The sequence below is a fragment of the Bufo bufo genome, chromosome 3 (assembly GCF_905171765.1).
Source record: "Bufo bufo chromosome 3, aBufBuf1.1, whole genome shotgun sequence".
Classification (NCBI taxonomy): Eukaryota; Metazoa; Chordata; class Amphibia; order Anura; family Bufonidae; genus Bufo; species Bufo bufo.
Window position 1 is genome coordinate 486,371,251 of NC_053391.1, and position 13,387 is coordinate 486,384,637.

The 13,387-nt window shown below is 39.9% G+C and overlaps 1 protein-coding gene across 11 annotated transcripts in view; it reads right to left on the reverse strand.

The window, feature by feature from the left end:
• MBNL2 (muscleblind like splicing regulator 2) overlaps positions 1-13,387 on the reverse strand; it is a 204,909-nt gene that overhangs the window by 16,757 nt on the left and 174,765 nt on the right. For 4 of the 11 annotated variants that reach the window (XM_040425293.1, XM_040425297.1, XM_040425294.1 and 1 more), the window contains exons 6-8: positions 13,314-13,367; positions 12,514-12,667; positions 5,159-5,194 (exon numbers count right to left, since the gene is read on the reverse strand). In XM_040425293.1, the coding sequence (XP_040281227.1) occupies positions 5,159-5,194; positions 12,514-12,667; positions 13,314-13,367 (244 nt within the window). Of the gene's footprint in view, positions 1-3,516; positions 3,612-5,158; positions 5,195-12,513; positions 12,668-13,313; positions 13,368-13,387 lie in introns of all 11 variants that reach the window. The other 7 variants (XM_040425298.1, XM_040425302.1, XM_040425301.1 and 4 more) reach the window with 7 other exon arrangements.

Sequence of the window (13,387 nt, forward strand, 5' to 3'; positions counted from 1 at the left end):
GCCTTCTCGCTGTTTACCGCAGGCCCAGTGACGTCACAACTAGTATCAATGGCCTGGGTGGGGCTAAGCTCCATTCAAGTGAACAGAGCTTAGCCCCGCCCAGGCCATTGATACTAGTCGTGACGTCACTGGGCCTGCGGTAAACAGCGAGAAGGCCGCGGCGCTACTGCCAGCGCCACTGCCTTCACAAACAGCTGATTGGCAGGGGTGCCGGACCCCCGCCGATCAGATGCTGATGATCTATCCAGAGGATAGATCATCAGTTTAAAAAAAACTGCAGAACATCTTTAAGATACACGAACCAAAGATAAACTGAGACTAAATGGGTTTTGGTAGAAAAATATAGATATACTTTATTCAATAATTATCATAAAATATTAGATGTAATACATCGGATAAAAAAGTGGACTACACCTGAGGGGACATAACACAATAGACCAATAGGTGGAGGACAATAAAAAAACAACCACAATTGGCTGGAATTCACACTAGGTACACTGATGTATACAAAAATCACACAAATATCCAACCACTTATACAAAAGCCTGGGGGACATCCCCCAGAGGAAGGCATTTTAGCCGAAACGAGCGTCGGGGTACGTGGCTCTCCTGAGGCAGACACTACTGGTTTATAGGTATGTTACTCAATGGTGTGAGGCTTGTGAAGTGGTTGGTGCCTGCATATACTATATGTTTCTAGTACACTTTGCCATTTGCTATATGTGATAGAGGGATTACTTGTTGCATTTACTTGTTGCGATCCCTTTCTTATAGAGTTTGTGTTCACTAACAGTGGACACGGCCATTTAAGTGACTAACTTATATGTATGTATACATCTCTGCTTACGGCCCAATTCTAGGGTATTGATGGTCATTTCCTTCATGCTCACATTGATATGCACTTGCACTTTGATACGACTTGGATATTTGTGTGATTTTTGTATATATCAGTGTACCTAGTGTGAATTACAGCCAATTGTGGTTGTTTTTTTTATTGTCCTCCACCTACTGGTCTATTGTGTTATGTCCCCTCAGGTATAGTCCACTTTTTTATCCGATGTATTACATCTAATATTTTATGATAATTATTGAATAAAGTATATCTATATTTTGCTACCAAAACCCATTTAGTCTCAGTTTATCTATGGTTCGTGTATGTTGATGTACACTGAGTGGGTATGTTATTTTAGGGTACTCTTTTCACATAGGATCTCTATATGTGAACGTAAATCTATGTGTATTTTGTGACCGATATTGTTTAATTAAAAACCGCTTTAAGGTAGAATTGCATCCAAACTGATGGCAGAGTTGGTTTTAGGAGCAAAATTACATTGTTCTCTATTTCTAACTGCCACATTTATCATAATAACCACCAGAGAGAAAATATGAACTGCAACATGCTCTTAAATCATGTACAGTCCCTTTAAACCTTGGAGATTTGTGCTACAGACCTCTCCTTCCTAATTCTCTAAATCAAGAAGCTATTATTAACTGCCTTGGTACAGAACCAGTGGAGTTGCAGCTCGGTCTCGGTCACTTTTTCTACGGGACTGCTAGCTCAAATTACAGTTCCTCCACCTCCCCTCTCATGCTGCAGAGAAAGAGACTGCCTGGTTGGATCAGTGACAATGCTGCTGTGATCAGATGGATTTATTAGCATGTAAAGGCCCCTTTACACTGTTTGATGGAGCATACGATTGTTGAGAAGGATGCGTTCCGCTTGTTCATCGGGTAATCGATGGAACCTTTACACCGGCAGATTATCCCTTGTATGAACGCCTGTTAGCAATAATTTGCCCAAACATTGGGTAACGTAAAGGGACCTTAAGTTACCTCTACAACACACACACAGCTTTTCATTTCCTGTTATGGTAAGATAAGCTAATTATTTTAACTGTATGTCTGTCTCTCAGAGTTTGTGATGTGTCTTCACCTGCACAGGCAACCTACAAGTGAATTAAGCTAATAAACAGCAAATACTTTTTAGACAGTGGTGCATAATCCTAAAGGGTTGCTGGAGGTATCCTTTAAAGTCTGGAATATTGTATCTGAGGCATGATGCTGTAGAGTAAAGTGTTATGCTATGCTTTACATAGTAGTCAGAAGTTATGTGCTCATCGATTCCAAAAGGTAAGCATAAAATGTCAAAATTAAAGGGAACCTGTCACCGAGATTTTGGGTATAGAGCTGAGGACATGGGTTGCTAGATGGCCACTAGCACATCCGCAATACCCAGTTCCCATAGCTCTGTGTGCTTTTATTGTGTATAAAAACCGATTTGATACATATGCAAATTAACCTGAGATGAGTCAGAGCTTGAAAATATGACTCTTCTCTGGTCACACAAGTAAGATATGACTCTTTTATGTTAATTTGCATATGTATCAAATAGTTTTTTTTTTACACAAAAAAAGCACACAGAGCTATGGGGACTGGGTATTGCGGATGTGCTAGTGGCCATCTAGCAACCTATGTCCTAAGCTCCATACCCCAAATCCCGGTGACAGGTTCCCTTTAAACCAGCAGTACTTGTTTACACTGTATGACCTAATAGCCTTGGACAGAAACCTATATCTGTAGGCTTTATGGGAACAAGTGTGTCATTGTCTATGCCATGGACTCATGGGAAAGTTAATTAGCTGACAGCCATGGAAGACAAAAAAAATGGTATTTAAAAAGGTAAACAGTTAAAGGGTAATGGTTATTTCAAGGCAAAAATTACATTAGACGCATCATAAGACTTGTAGATATAGGTCAATGTTCAAAAGCAGTCCAGAATCGACGCCTCCTGCTTTAGTGAAAAACCATATGAATAATTCTAAAGCTTCATTAAATCACGCATACCGTATGCATTTAAAGAAATATGATACTCGTGGTAGTGTCACAACATTTATTTTGCAGTAGACTGAGGACTGGAAAGTAAAAGAATGATAAAATTTGACTCAAATAATATATGATCAGAGACAGGGGTCAGAAAAATTATATTGTTTTTTGTGGCCCTGCAATAAGAACTGGCGGAATACCAGGTAGCATATTTCTAGATGCAGTGGCTACCTGGCTTCAGCCCTGTAGAAAAGTAACATACACATCTAATCTAGGGAATCCTGGAATAGGTTCCATCACTTCGGCATGTCTTGTCTAGTCCCCTAGGCATGTGATACTGAGGTTTACTACTGCTTTAAGGTCTTAAATGGCAAACCCATATAATGCAGAGTACTCGTTATTACACATAGACAGAGGGTGTAGCTGGAGATGGATTATAATGCCTCTGGAGTAAGACTGTCAATCACTGCAAAACATTCAAGGAAACATAAAACAGAAAGACCAATACTTGCAAAAATGTTAACTCTGAATAAGTGCAAACTGCTCATGAACACATCTGTAAAAATAAAAATAACAAAATAAAAATTTGATGGGTAGACATTTATAAAAAAAATTCTTTAAAGAATTTTTTTTAACATATTAGCACTCATTTAGAGTTTGGGATTTGTGAAAGAAAGCTTTAAAAGGAGCAAACCTGATTGGCTGCGGCTGTTGCGGCGAAGGGGACACTTGTTGCAGGAGTTGTTGCTGCAGAGACAGTGGCGGACGTAGCGCTGTGCATCATGGGTACTTTCAGGAGGGGAACCATGGAAGCAATGAACAGGAGGGTGTAGCATTATGGTAATAGAAGTGGTTTGGCATGGTGAATATCACATAGCAGCAAGCCATCATGGGTTAAACCAGCAGATGGCATGCAATCACAATGCAAAGCAAGGAAGCGTGGGAGAGAAATAAAAAAGGGAAAATAAGCTTATTACAGGTACAATTAAAGGAAGTTTGTAAAAAAAATATATTATCAGTGATTCCCAGAAAAAAGATTAAGGCCTCATGCACATGGCCATTGCCTGGCCGTGGCCGTATTGCGGCCCACATACGGCGGTTCTGCAATACATGGGGCACTGGCAGTGTGCACCCTGCATCAAATATGCGGACCCATTCAAGTTGAATGGGTCTCGATCTGTCCTGGCCGCCGCACGGACATTGCCGTTCATTGGGGATCGCAAATTGCGGTCCCCAATACACGGAACCGCCACACACTGGCCGTGTGCATGAGGCCTAAGGCTGTAGGCAGGTCACTATTGTATATGCCAATCTAAATTAATTACACTAGAAAATAATACCCAGTGAACAATAGACTGCATATTTTGTGTGTACCATTTAGTTTGTTATTTTCATCTATCCTATAAAAACACTACCACATTACAGAAGATCTAAAGCTGGCCATACACATTAATGTTGGGTGAACCCGCCAATTTCAGCAGGACTAGCCAACCATGTCACATGTATAGGGGTGCCATGGACTTTCCCCTGATGGCAGATAATGTGCATTTCAACAAGCCTGATCTTTTTGTTCTCTAGGAGACAAGCTGGTGCCAGTGCTGTCTGGTAGTGGCTTTCTTCTCTCTCCCAATTCAGACCACATGCACACTCGGCTGAGCCAAGTGTGCATGTGTATGGGAGGGTCTGAAGGAATAGATGTCAGCCAAAGGAGTGTTTGAACAACAGCCTTATAAAGTGCATGACCAGCTAAAGTTATGCAAAATGGTAGCATGTCAATAAGACGTGATTATGCAATAAGCTGCACAGTTGTAGATATGCCAATTGAATGAGTACACAGCATTGTCTTACAAGAATGTGTTGCAAGCTTGCATTTAATAGGGTTACCTATTAAATCGTCCCACCCATTATTGGGATTGTGCTGCCTACTTTAGGTACTGGATGTGAGCACATTATATACTGTTATAGGTTTCTGGGAAACTCTGATGAAATATTCTACACGTAGCAAAAAGGAGAAAAAAAGCACAACACTATGACACGTTAAGACACAGGTGATACTACTGTACTTACACTTCAATTTCATTAAACTCAACAAACATCATGATATAAAATAAAAGTACATTTCTTGTTCTCAACACAATATGTCATAGGTAAAAGTATAAAGCCACAGAGCAATAGAAGACATCTGCGATCTTATAGGTGAGTATTACAGACTGAATATTCTAAGCATTGAGTACTACAGTAACACATAATAGTTGGATATAGGCTATAACATTTTAGAAAACACTGAGAACCACAGAAGGAAAACTTAAGTAGCAAAAAAGTAGATAGAAACCTACCAATACTGGTAGCTGGTGTCATGCACAAAACTGACCCTGCACGGCATGCAACGAGAGGGGGAAAAATGAATAAAGGGAAAGAAACAGGTTAGGAACACAGAGTTAACAATTGGAGTGAAATTCAGGCACAGCTTTAGATCAGTAGCAGTTAGTACAAACATCATTGACTGAGGCCATTCATGGTTTCACACCCTGCATGTCAGTCTCACTGCCAGAGTGATATTATCGGGAGCATCAAATCTGTTTCCATCATGTCTCTGCAACTTTGAATACACCGCTACATCTTGATGATGTTTTTTTTTTTTAAACTAAGCCTTCAGCTTTTTATTATCTTGCTTTTTTTTACATATTTTAAATACATTTTTTTATTTTTACAGAGATGAATACCTTTATGGAAACGAAATGTCATGCCTTGTTACATTCACCTGTACTATTTATTTATGCAAAGTTTGTTAAAATGACAGTGACCATTTAAGAGAGCTGATGAACATCAGCTATTTGTTCTGACTTCAACATGAACAGCAAAGGCAGCAAACTACTGCCAGACTGCTCTCGCAGAAACAAAGAATCCGACACGTTGAAACCGACATGCTCAATAGTTTTCAATTCCTAGATTACCTACACATATTAGATAAGTCAGACAATTCCACCAAAAATGGTGGGTTTAGCCAGCATTCATCTAAAGTATATAGTCGCCGTTACACTCTGTTCTGAAAAGTATAGTGATCATAAACACAGCAACCTCAAAGGACCACATGAAAGTCAATGGGGTCTGTCAATGTACGGTAGATCCTTAGGAAAACAGAAGTGTGTATTAAGAAGCTAGTGTGTATTCAGCTTTAAACTAAAAAGAAAATTATTCTGATTACACACAGGTTTTTCACATGAGTTTGAGAGATGTTTAGGAATGCTTTTTTTATTATAATGTATTGTAAGTCTGGCTAAAAAAAACTTTTGGACTCTACACCTGCTGAATAGGGAGTATTATGGTCTTCTCTATATATAGATTTTAATGTTTTTCCAGTGTGGATTTTAATCAAGTGACTTTTAAATTTCTGACCTATTTATTGGTGGATGCGCACGCTACTATAGTGACACTCTTTCTTCTTTTAATTTGGTGTATCACAGCAATTCTTGTAAATTACAACACAGAATTTCAGGTTTCCTATGCATAGTAGTTATTGAAATCGCAGTGTGCACACGTAACCAATCTTATTAACGGGGGTGGTGAAGGAACACAAATTTGTTTTACAATTTCTAATTACAAAGTATATATTTAGGTGTTATTCTTTTTTAAAGAGGACCTATCACCAAACTAAAAAACTATGCTGTTTGTATAATGTTATTATCCACATTTCCCAGAGCATGGCATACTTTATTCCATGTGCCTGCGACACCTGGTCTTCAGTTATGTCCTCCTAAAGTTATGCCACCACATATATAAATCTGAAATGGTGAGCCACAGAGGTGTGGGTAACCACTTTGCTTCATTGCAAGGGGAGGTTTATTCTCCTCTGTGACGATCTCCGTCACACACCCTTTAGCTGCAGTATGATCCTGCAAGACCTACCTATTCTCACGAGACCTTCTGATGGGACAGCATCTCACCAGACAGGAGTCTCCTCTTGTTTGGTGCTGGCTCTGGATTTCTCTTAGTGGTTCAGGCTCTGGTCTTCTCTTGGCAGTGACGTCTCACTCCAGGCTGTGTGAGATGCTGTGTCGGTGGAAGGTAGTATGTAGCACAGCGTCTCACAGGAAGATCACACTGCAGCTGAAGGGTGTGTGACAGAGATTGTCATGGCGGGGAGCAAAGTGGTTAACCACAGCCCATGCCTAACTACTTCAGATTTACATATGTGGTGGCAGAACTTTAGAGGGACATAATTGAAGAACGAGGGGGAGCAGGAACATAAAATATGCCATGCTCAGGGAAGAGTGACTAGTTTGGTGACAAGTCCTCTTTAAACTGCCGGAAAATGGGTCTGTAAATTATCTGTAGGTGTAGAGATAGACTCTTATAATGTTTGAATAAGTTGGCCCTGGGGGCGTTGGTTATCTATGCTTTTCAGTATGGTTGTATGAAGTAGGCAGTAAGTACATGAAGAAGTCTACCAGTCGTCTACCAAAGGCTAATACCCTGTAAATATGTATTTTCATGATACTGTTAGGATTAACATTTGCTGAGGAAACTGATGAATGGCCTCAAAGCTAAGGGCAACACATAGAAAATACATGACATTCACAGAGGAGCTGCTAAGACATTCTTTAACTAAACAGCTGCAAAGCGAAACAATTCCAGCTAGCTGAAACGCCGTGGCATAGCAAATCAGTACCAGAACTTAACAACCTGAACTATGCATGTCACTTATGTGGAAGAGATCAAGAAAGCACATTCTAGATCCTACAGAGATGAGAGCTGAGTCAGTTTGGTGGCTGGTTTATTGGTTTGGAAAGGCACTAATTATTTGAATGATTTTGATATACTAGACCTAATTATCTAGGCAGCCATTAATAAAGTATTTTGCCAACCAAAGAGCTGACCTGACAGAAAAGCCAGGTTATAAATGGTAGGTTGCCTTTCCAAACCGAACAAAGGAGACTGAAGACAGGCTGATTTAGTGAAAGAGAATCATTCTTGATATCCTGTGTTTTCCCTCTGATCCATCACTATGAAAACTCTTCTAATCTATGTCAATTTCAAATGAAGCCACCTACATGAAACTGCTGTATAGCAGTGCTCCTATGGGTCTGTATTAGCGAGCTGTGAGCCATATTCTCCACTAGAAGCACTAGTACAATACCTGCGTAATATGGCATTTTATGGAACATGCCAGGATGATTTCCTCACACATTCTATGATAATTCATGACAGAAAATATTTCTCCTTATAAAATCAGAGGCACACAGAGTTCCAGTATAGGCACGATATTACAGATCCATACCAGAAAGGTCTGTAATACGTCCATGTGCATGAGTAGCCGACTTTCACATAACTTTGTCCATGCAACAAAATCATAACATGCGGCATGCAAAATCTCATATAAGACTCCATTGCTGTAACTTCAACAGCCACAATATGACCTGGCAATGCAGCTTTCACCTACTGTACTGAAACTCCTGATATAAAACATGTGCATATGTTGTGGCAAAGGGTCTCCTCATAGCCTTAAGGAGCACCTGTCACCTCTCCTGGCATGTCTGTTTTAGTAACTACTTTCATTCAATGGCAATGACCATTCTGAAACATCTAGTTTTATTACTGTATGTTGTAACCTGGATGTTACCAGTTGGGGTCTGCAAAGTATGACACTGGATAGTGTCAATGTTCATTCACAAACTTCCAGTAGGAATAACAGGGGAATGGTTAGATTGTGAGCCCCATTGGGGACAGTTGGATGCTAACGTCTGTAAAGCGCTGCGGAATATAGTAGCGCTATATAAGTGCATAAAATAAATAAATAAATGGAACAACATACAGTCATAACAATAGTTGCTCCAAAATTGTTATTATGTGTGGATTGCAAGTAATTACTGAAATAGACATGTCAGTAGAGGCGATAGGCCCTCCTTAAAGGGCTTATCTGGGAATTAGATATTGATGGCCTATCCTCAGGATAAGGCATCAATTTCAGATCGGTGGGGGTCTGACTCCCAGCACCCCTGCCGATCAGCTCTTTGAAGAGGCTGCTGCACTAACCGAAGCTCCAGTGAGCGCTATGGCCTCAGCACTGCTTACCAAGCACAGTGCCGTACATTGTATAGCAGCTGTGCTTGGCATTGCAGCTCAGACTCATTCACTTGAATGGGACTGGGCTGCTCCTAGGCCACAGAACGATATATGGTGACTTCATTGACCTAGGAAGAGGTCTAAATGCTCAAGGAGAGCCTGGCCTCTTCTAACAGCTGATCGACGGGACCCCTGCCGATCTGATATTGATGAACTATCCTGAGGATAGGCTATCAATATCAAATTCCTGGATAACCCCTTTAACTCAAGCAAAGCCTCGCCTCAGACAATGTTGCTGTACAATAGGATCATTGCTCCCTAACTCTTCAGTGTAGGCATATAATGTACTTAGTCGCAATTCCCCTTTATAATAATCATAATAACATGCTTTATTTGAAACTTTTTATGTGTGGGACTTTTAATCTACCATCATTTCTAACTAAACCAAATGTCTAACAAAAATGTCCTGAGCGAAAAAATTGAATTAGCATCTGTATATTACAACCAAGGGTATTTTACTTGATCCTTCCATTTAGGCCTCATGCACACGACCGTATGTATTTTGTGGTCCGCAAAAAATACGGATGACGTCCGTGTGCATTCCGTATTTTGCAGAAAGTAACAGCTGGCCCCTAATAGAACAGTACTATCATTATCCGTAATGCGGACAATAGTAGGAAATGTTCTATTTTTTTGCGGAACGGAAATACAGACATACGGAAACGGGATGCACACGGAGTACCTTTCGTTTTTTTTGTGGATCCATTGAAATGAATGGTTCTGCGTACGGTCCGCAAAAAAAAAAAACGGAACGGACACAGACATAAAATACGTTCGTGTGCATGAGCCTTTACAACCAAGGTTGCATTTTACTGCTTATGAATATTATATGTGTGTTAGACAGTACTGTCAACGGAAAACTAGTTCTACGGTATGTAAAATCCCACTGACAACACTTGTTGTGCCTGCTCTCTGAATGTTCCCTATTCTCATTCAGCTTCCTGGTAAACCATCAAAATCAACATCCATTTTTCAAGCGTAAGCCAGGCCTTGCTCATTCAAAATGAGGTCACGTTTTAGCATCCATATTATCGCCCCAAGACCTGGATCACCTGCAGTTGAAGTGAATCATATGGAACCTTTTTTTTTTATGCGGATTACACGCAGTTAAGTTTTTCTTAATGTTTAGCATCTGTAGGATGACCTAAACCATCTGATGTCCTGCCACATTGTATGAACACCAGTGTAACATCAGGCTATTACAGTAAAGTACTGTAGCAAACAAGCTACAGAAAAACAAGCAAATATGAATGCGTCCTTTACTACAGATCATCTATTGGTTTCCATTTTATCTACTTATCTACTTGGTGAATGTGTCGGTTGTAATCAAACATCCTATATTTCAGCTATGCATGCAGGATAGTTAATAGTGTATGTGGCATATTTTTTTCCAGTGGGTGCACCAAACAGAAAGTCCATGCATGTATCCAGTTTCCATCCAGTGAGTCAGGAATCAATACACATGCTTGCTTTCCTTTAGTTTCTAAAATGTAATCTCACTTTAATTCTGTTTTATTGCAATAGGCATACCGTATATGCGATATCTGATAAAGACTAAGGTTCTCTGTAAACCATGCCCGCCAAAGCAAAAATACTGTATGCAACTTTATGCCTACAGAGTTACACACACTTGCCGCTGACTTTCATTAGATAAAAAATATACAAACTTTAAAGTGAGTATCCTCCCTTCAACACTATTTTGTGATTTTTTTTTACTCCAAGGTAGAAAATGCTGCGTTAAATATATTTTTAATATATCTTTATAGAGATGTTTTCTTTTCTGATACATATCTCTTAGTTCACAACATAGTTACAGAGTTAATAATAAATTCTCTCTCCCTGCAGCCATCACTAAGAGTGCATACTGCTTATGTTACGCACCTAAGCATGTCTTAGTGGTGGCTGCAGGCAGAATGATCTTTACTTTATGTCTAAGCAAGGAGTTTGGAGCTTAGTATCAGAAAATGGAGTTCCAAAGACTATAAAGATATATTATAAAATAAATCATATTAGGAAATGTTGTTCTCAACATGTTGTTCAAATGGGAACATGCACTTTAGCGATGCTTTGTCACCTCTCCTGACCTATCTGTAAATAATTGTGTTCCACAGGAGAGGACAATTTTGGAGCCTCTCTTCCTCTGATCCCAAGCTGTGCCACTCCTCTACTAGAAGTTGACGAACAAAGGTACAATTAGACGTTACCAGTCTGTCCCTACACATGGTCATACTGTCCATTCAGAACTGCCAATGTGAGACTCTGCAGGGACACCCTCCCCCGACAGTTGTAACTTTATTAATAAACTTCTAGTAGATATAATAGAGTTAAAAGAAAACATGTTTCAGAATTCTTTTTGCACGGAGAGTGCGAGTAGTTACTAAAAAACAGACAAGTCAGCAGGGGCGTTAGATCCTCTTCATGTTTCAGGTTACTTTAGGCTACTTTCACACTTGCGTTGTTCTTTTCCGGCATAGAGTTCCGTCACAGGGGCTCTATCCCGGAAAAGAACTGATCAGGCATATCCCTATGCATTCTGAATGGAGAGTAATCCGTTCAGTTTGCATCAGGATGTCTTCAGTTCAGTCGTTTTGACTGATCAGGCAAAAGAGAAAACCGTAGCATGCTACGGTTTTCTCTCCGGCGAAAAAAACTGAAGACTTGCCTAAACGCCGGATCTGGCATTTTTTCCCATAGGAATGAATTAGCGCCGGATCCGGCATTCAGAATACTGGAATGCCGGATCCGTCGTTCCAGCATGCGCATGCGCAGATAGGTAAAAATGTGAAAAAATGTACAAGACGGATCCGTCGGTACGCATGACAAGCGGAGAGACGGATCCGTCCTTGCAATGCATTTGTGAGACGGATCCGCACCCGGATCCGTCTCACAAATGCTTTCAGTCAGCGGCAGATCGGCGGATCCGGCGGGCAGTTCCGACGACGGAACTGCCCGCCGGATCACACTGCCGCAAGTGTGAAAGTAGCCTTATAGTAAGCTGTTGTGATGGAAACTTCGACAATGTGAACAGAACCTAAGACATGAATATTAACTAAAATGGCCTGCTCAGCTGGAAGATTCTTATGGCTTCCTTCAACTGATGAGTTGTTATAGATAACAGGATATTACGTATTTATGTAGGTAAAATCTGACACTGGTTTGTGCGTAACATACAACATAGATAGGCAGACAGATAGGCTGATAGGTAGATAGACAGATCTAAACACTGCTTAGAAGGGCTTTGAAATACTGCTGTTATCTGCATACAGTGGACGGTTTTTGTGAAAGGAACAATTTTCCAGTCCAACTAGTAAGATCATTGAGGCCTGATACAGAATAACCTCACGCCTCAGCAATTTCCCTAAGCCAGATGACTACTGCTTTGACTGTGCACAACTTCTATACAATAGATATAAGTTGACTACAACATACAAGTATGCCTTACGACATAGAGTTTTTGAGATTCTACAGAAATACATTTTAAATAGGTTTAAATAAATCATTTACATTTGTCAAGAAAATGGAAGAATTGATATTGTACTTTCAGCAGTGGAAAAATTATGAAACATACCTGCTGGAAAAAATGCCGCATGCTGCTGCAACTGTGCATTTGCAAGGGCCTGTTGGTAGTGCAAGACACTAGGATTAAAAAATGCGCTGGCACCATTGCTTTTTTCTAGAGCTGGTCTCTTTGGTAAAGGGTGAAGGACGCCATGTGGAAAAGCCTGTCAACAGAGAATTAGACGACACTTGTAGAGGTCAGAAGGTCTATGCAAACCTGGAAACACACGTAAACATCAAATTACGGGTTGTGATAAAATTTAAAGAAAAATGTAACTAAAATAATGATGCCTTGCCATGCACCTTAACCCAAACTGAGGCAATGCAGAATGAGTGAGATTTGGTTATTGGTAGCAAAAGCATGGTTACCATAACATTAAGCCTGTAGTCACAAGACTACAGAAGTGACATCATTTACATGAGCATTATAGCGTCTGTGCAGATCACATTCTAGTCTTCATTTTAGATACAGACAAATATACTATCAGATACGATTTGCTACTTTCAATATAAATTTGTAATTTTGCCAAACTTCACTACTGTAATGAATGACACAGAACATGGGTTCAGCTATATCTTGTATACAAGTACTTCAAAATGAAGTCATGATAACGGCAATCTTAATTTGTAATTTATGAAAAAAATGAAGATGGCTCATTATGACTTTGATCATTTCCATACATTAGCTATATGCATTGGTTGTCTCAGATGATGTTTAAAAAAAATAAATAAATAAATAAAAAATATTAGTTGCTTCATAAAAAATAAAAAAAAGCTACATGCAAAGCAAAAGGTGAAAGGTCAAAGTACCAGATCTACAGTTGCTTCGAGAGGTCGCTTCATTGCTTTGGCAGTCGACTGCGTCTTTTAATAACAGGCAGCGA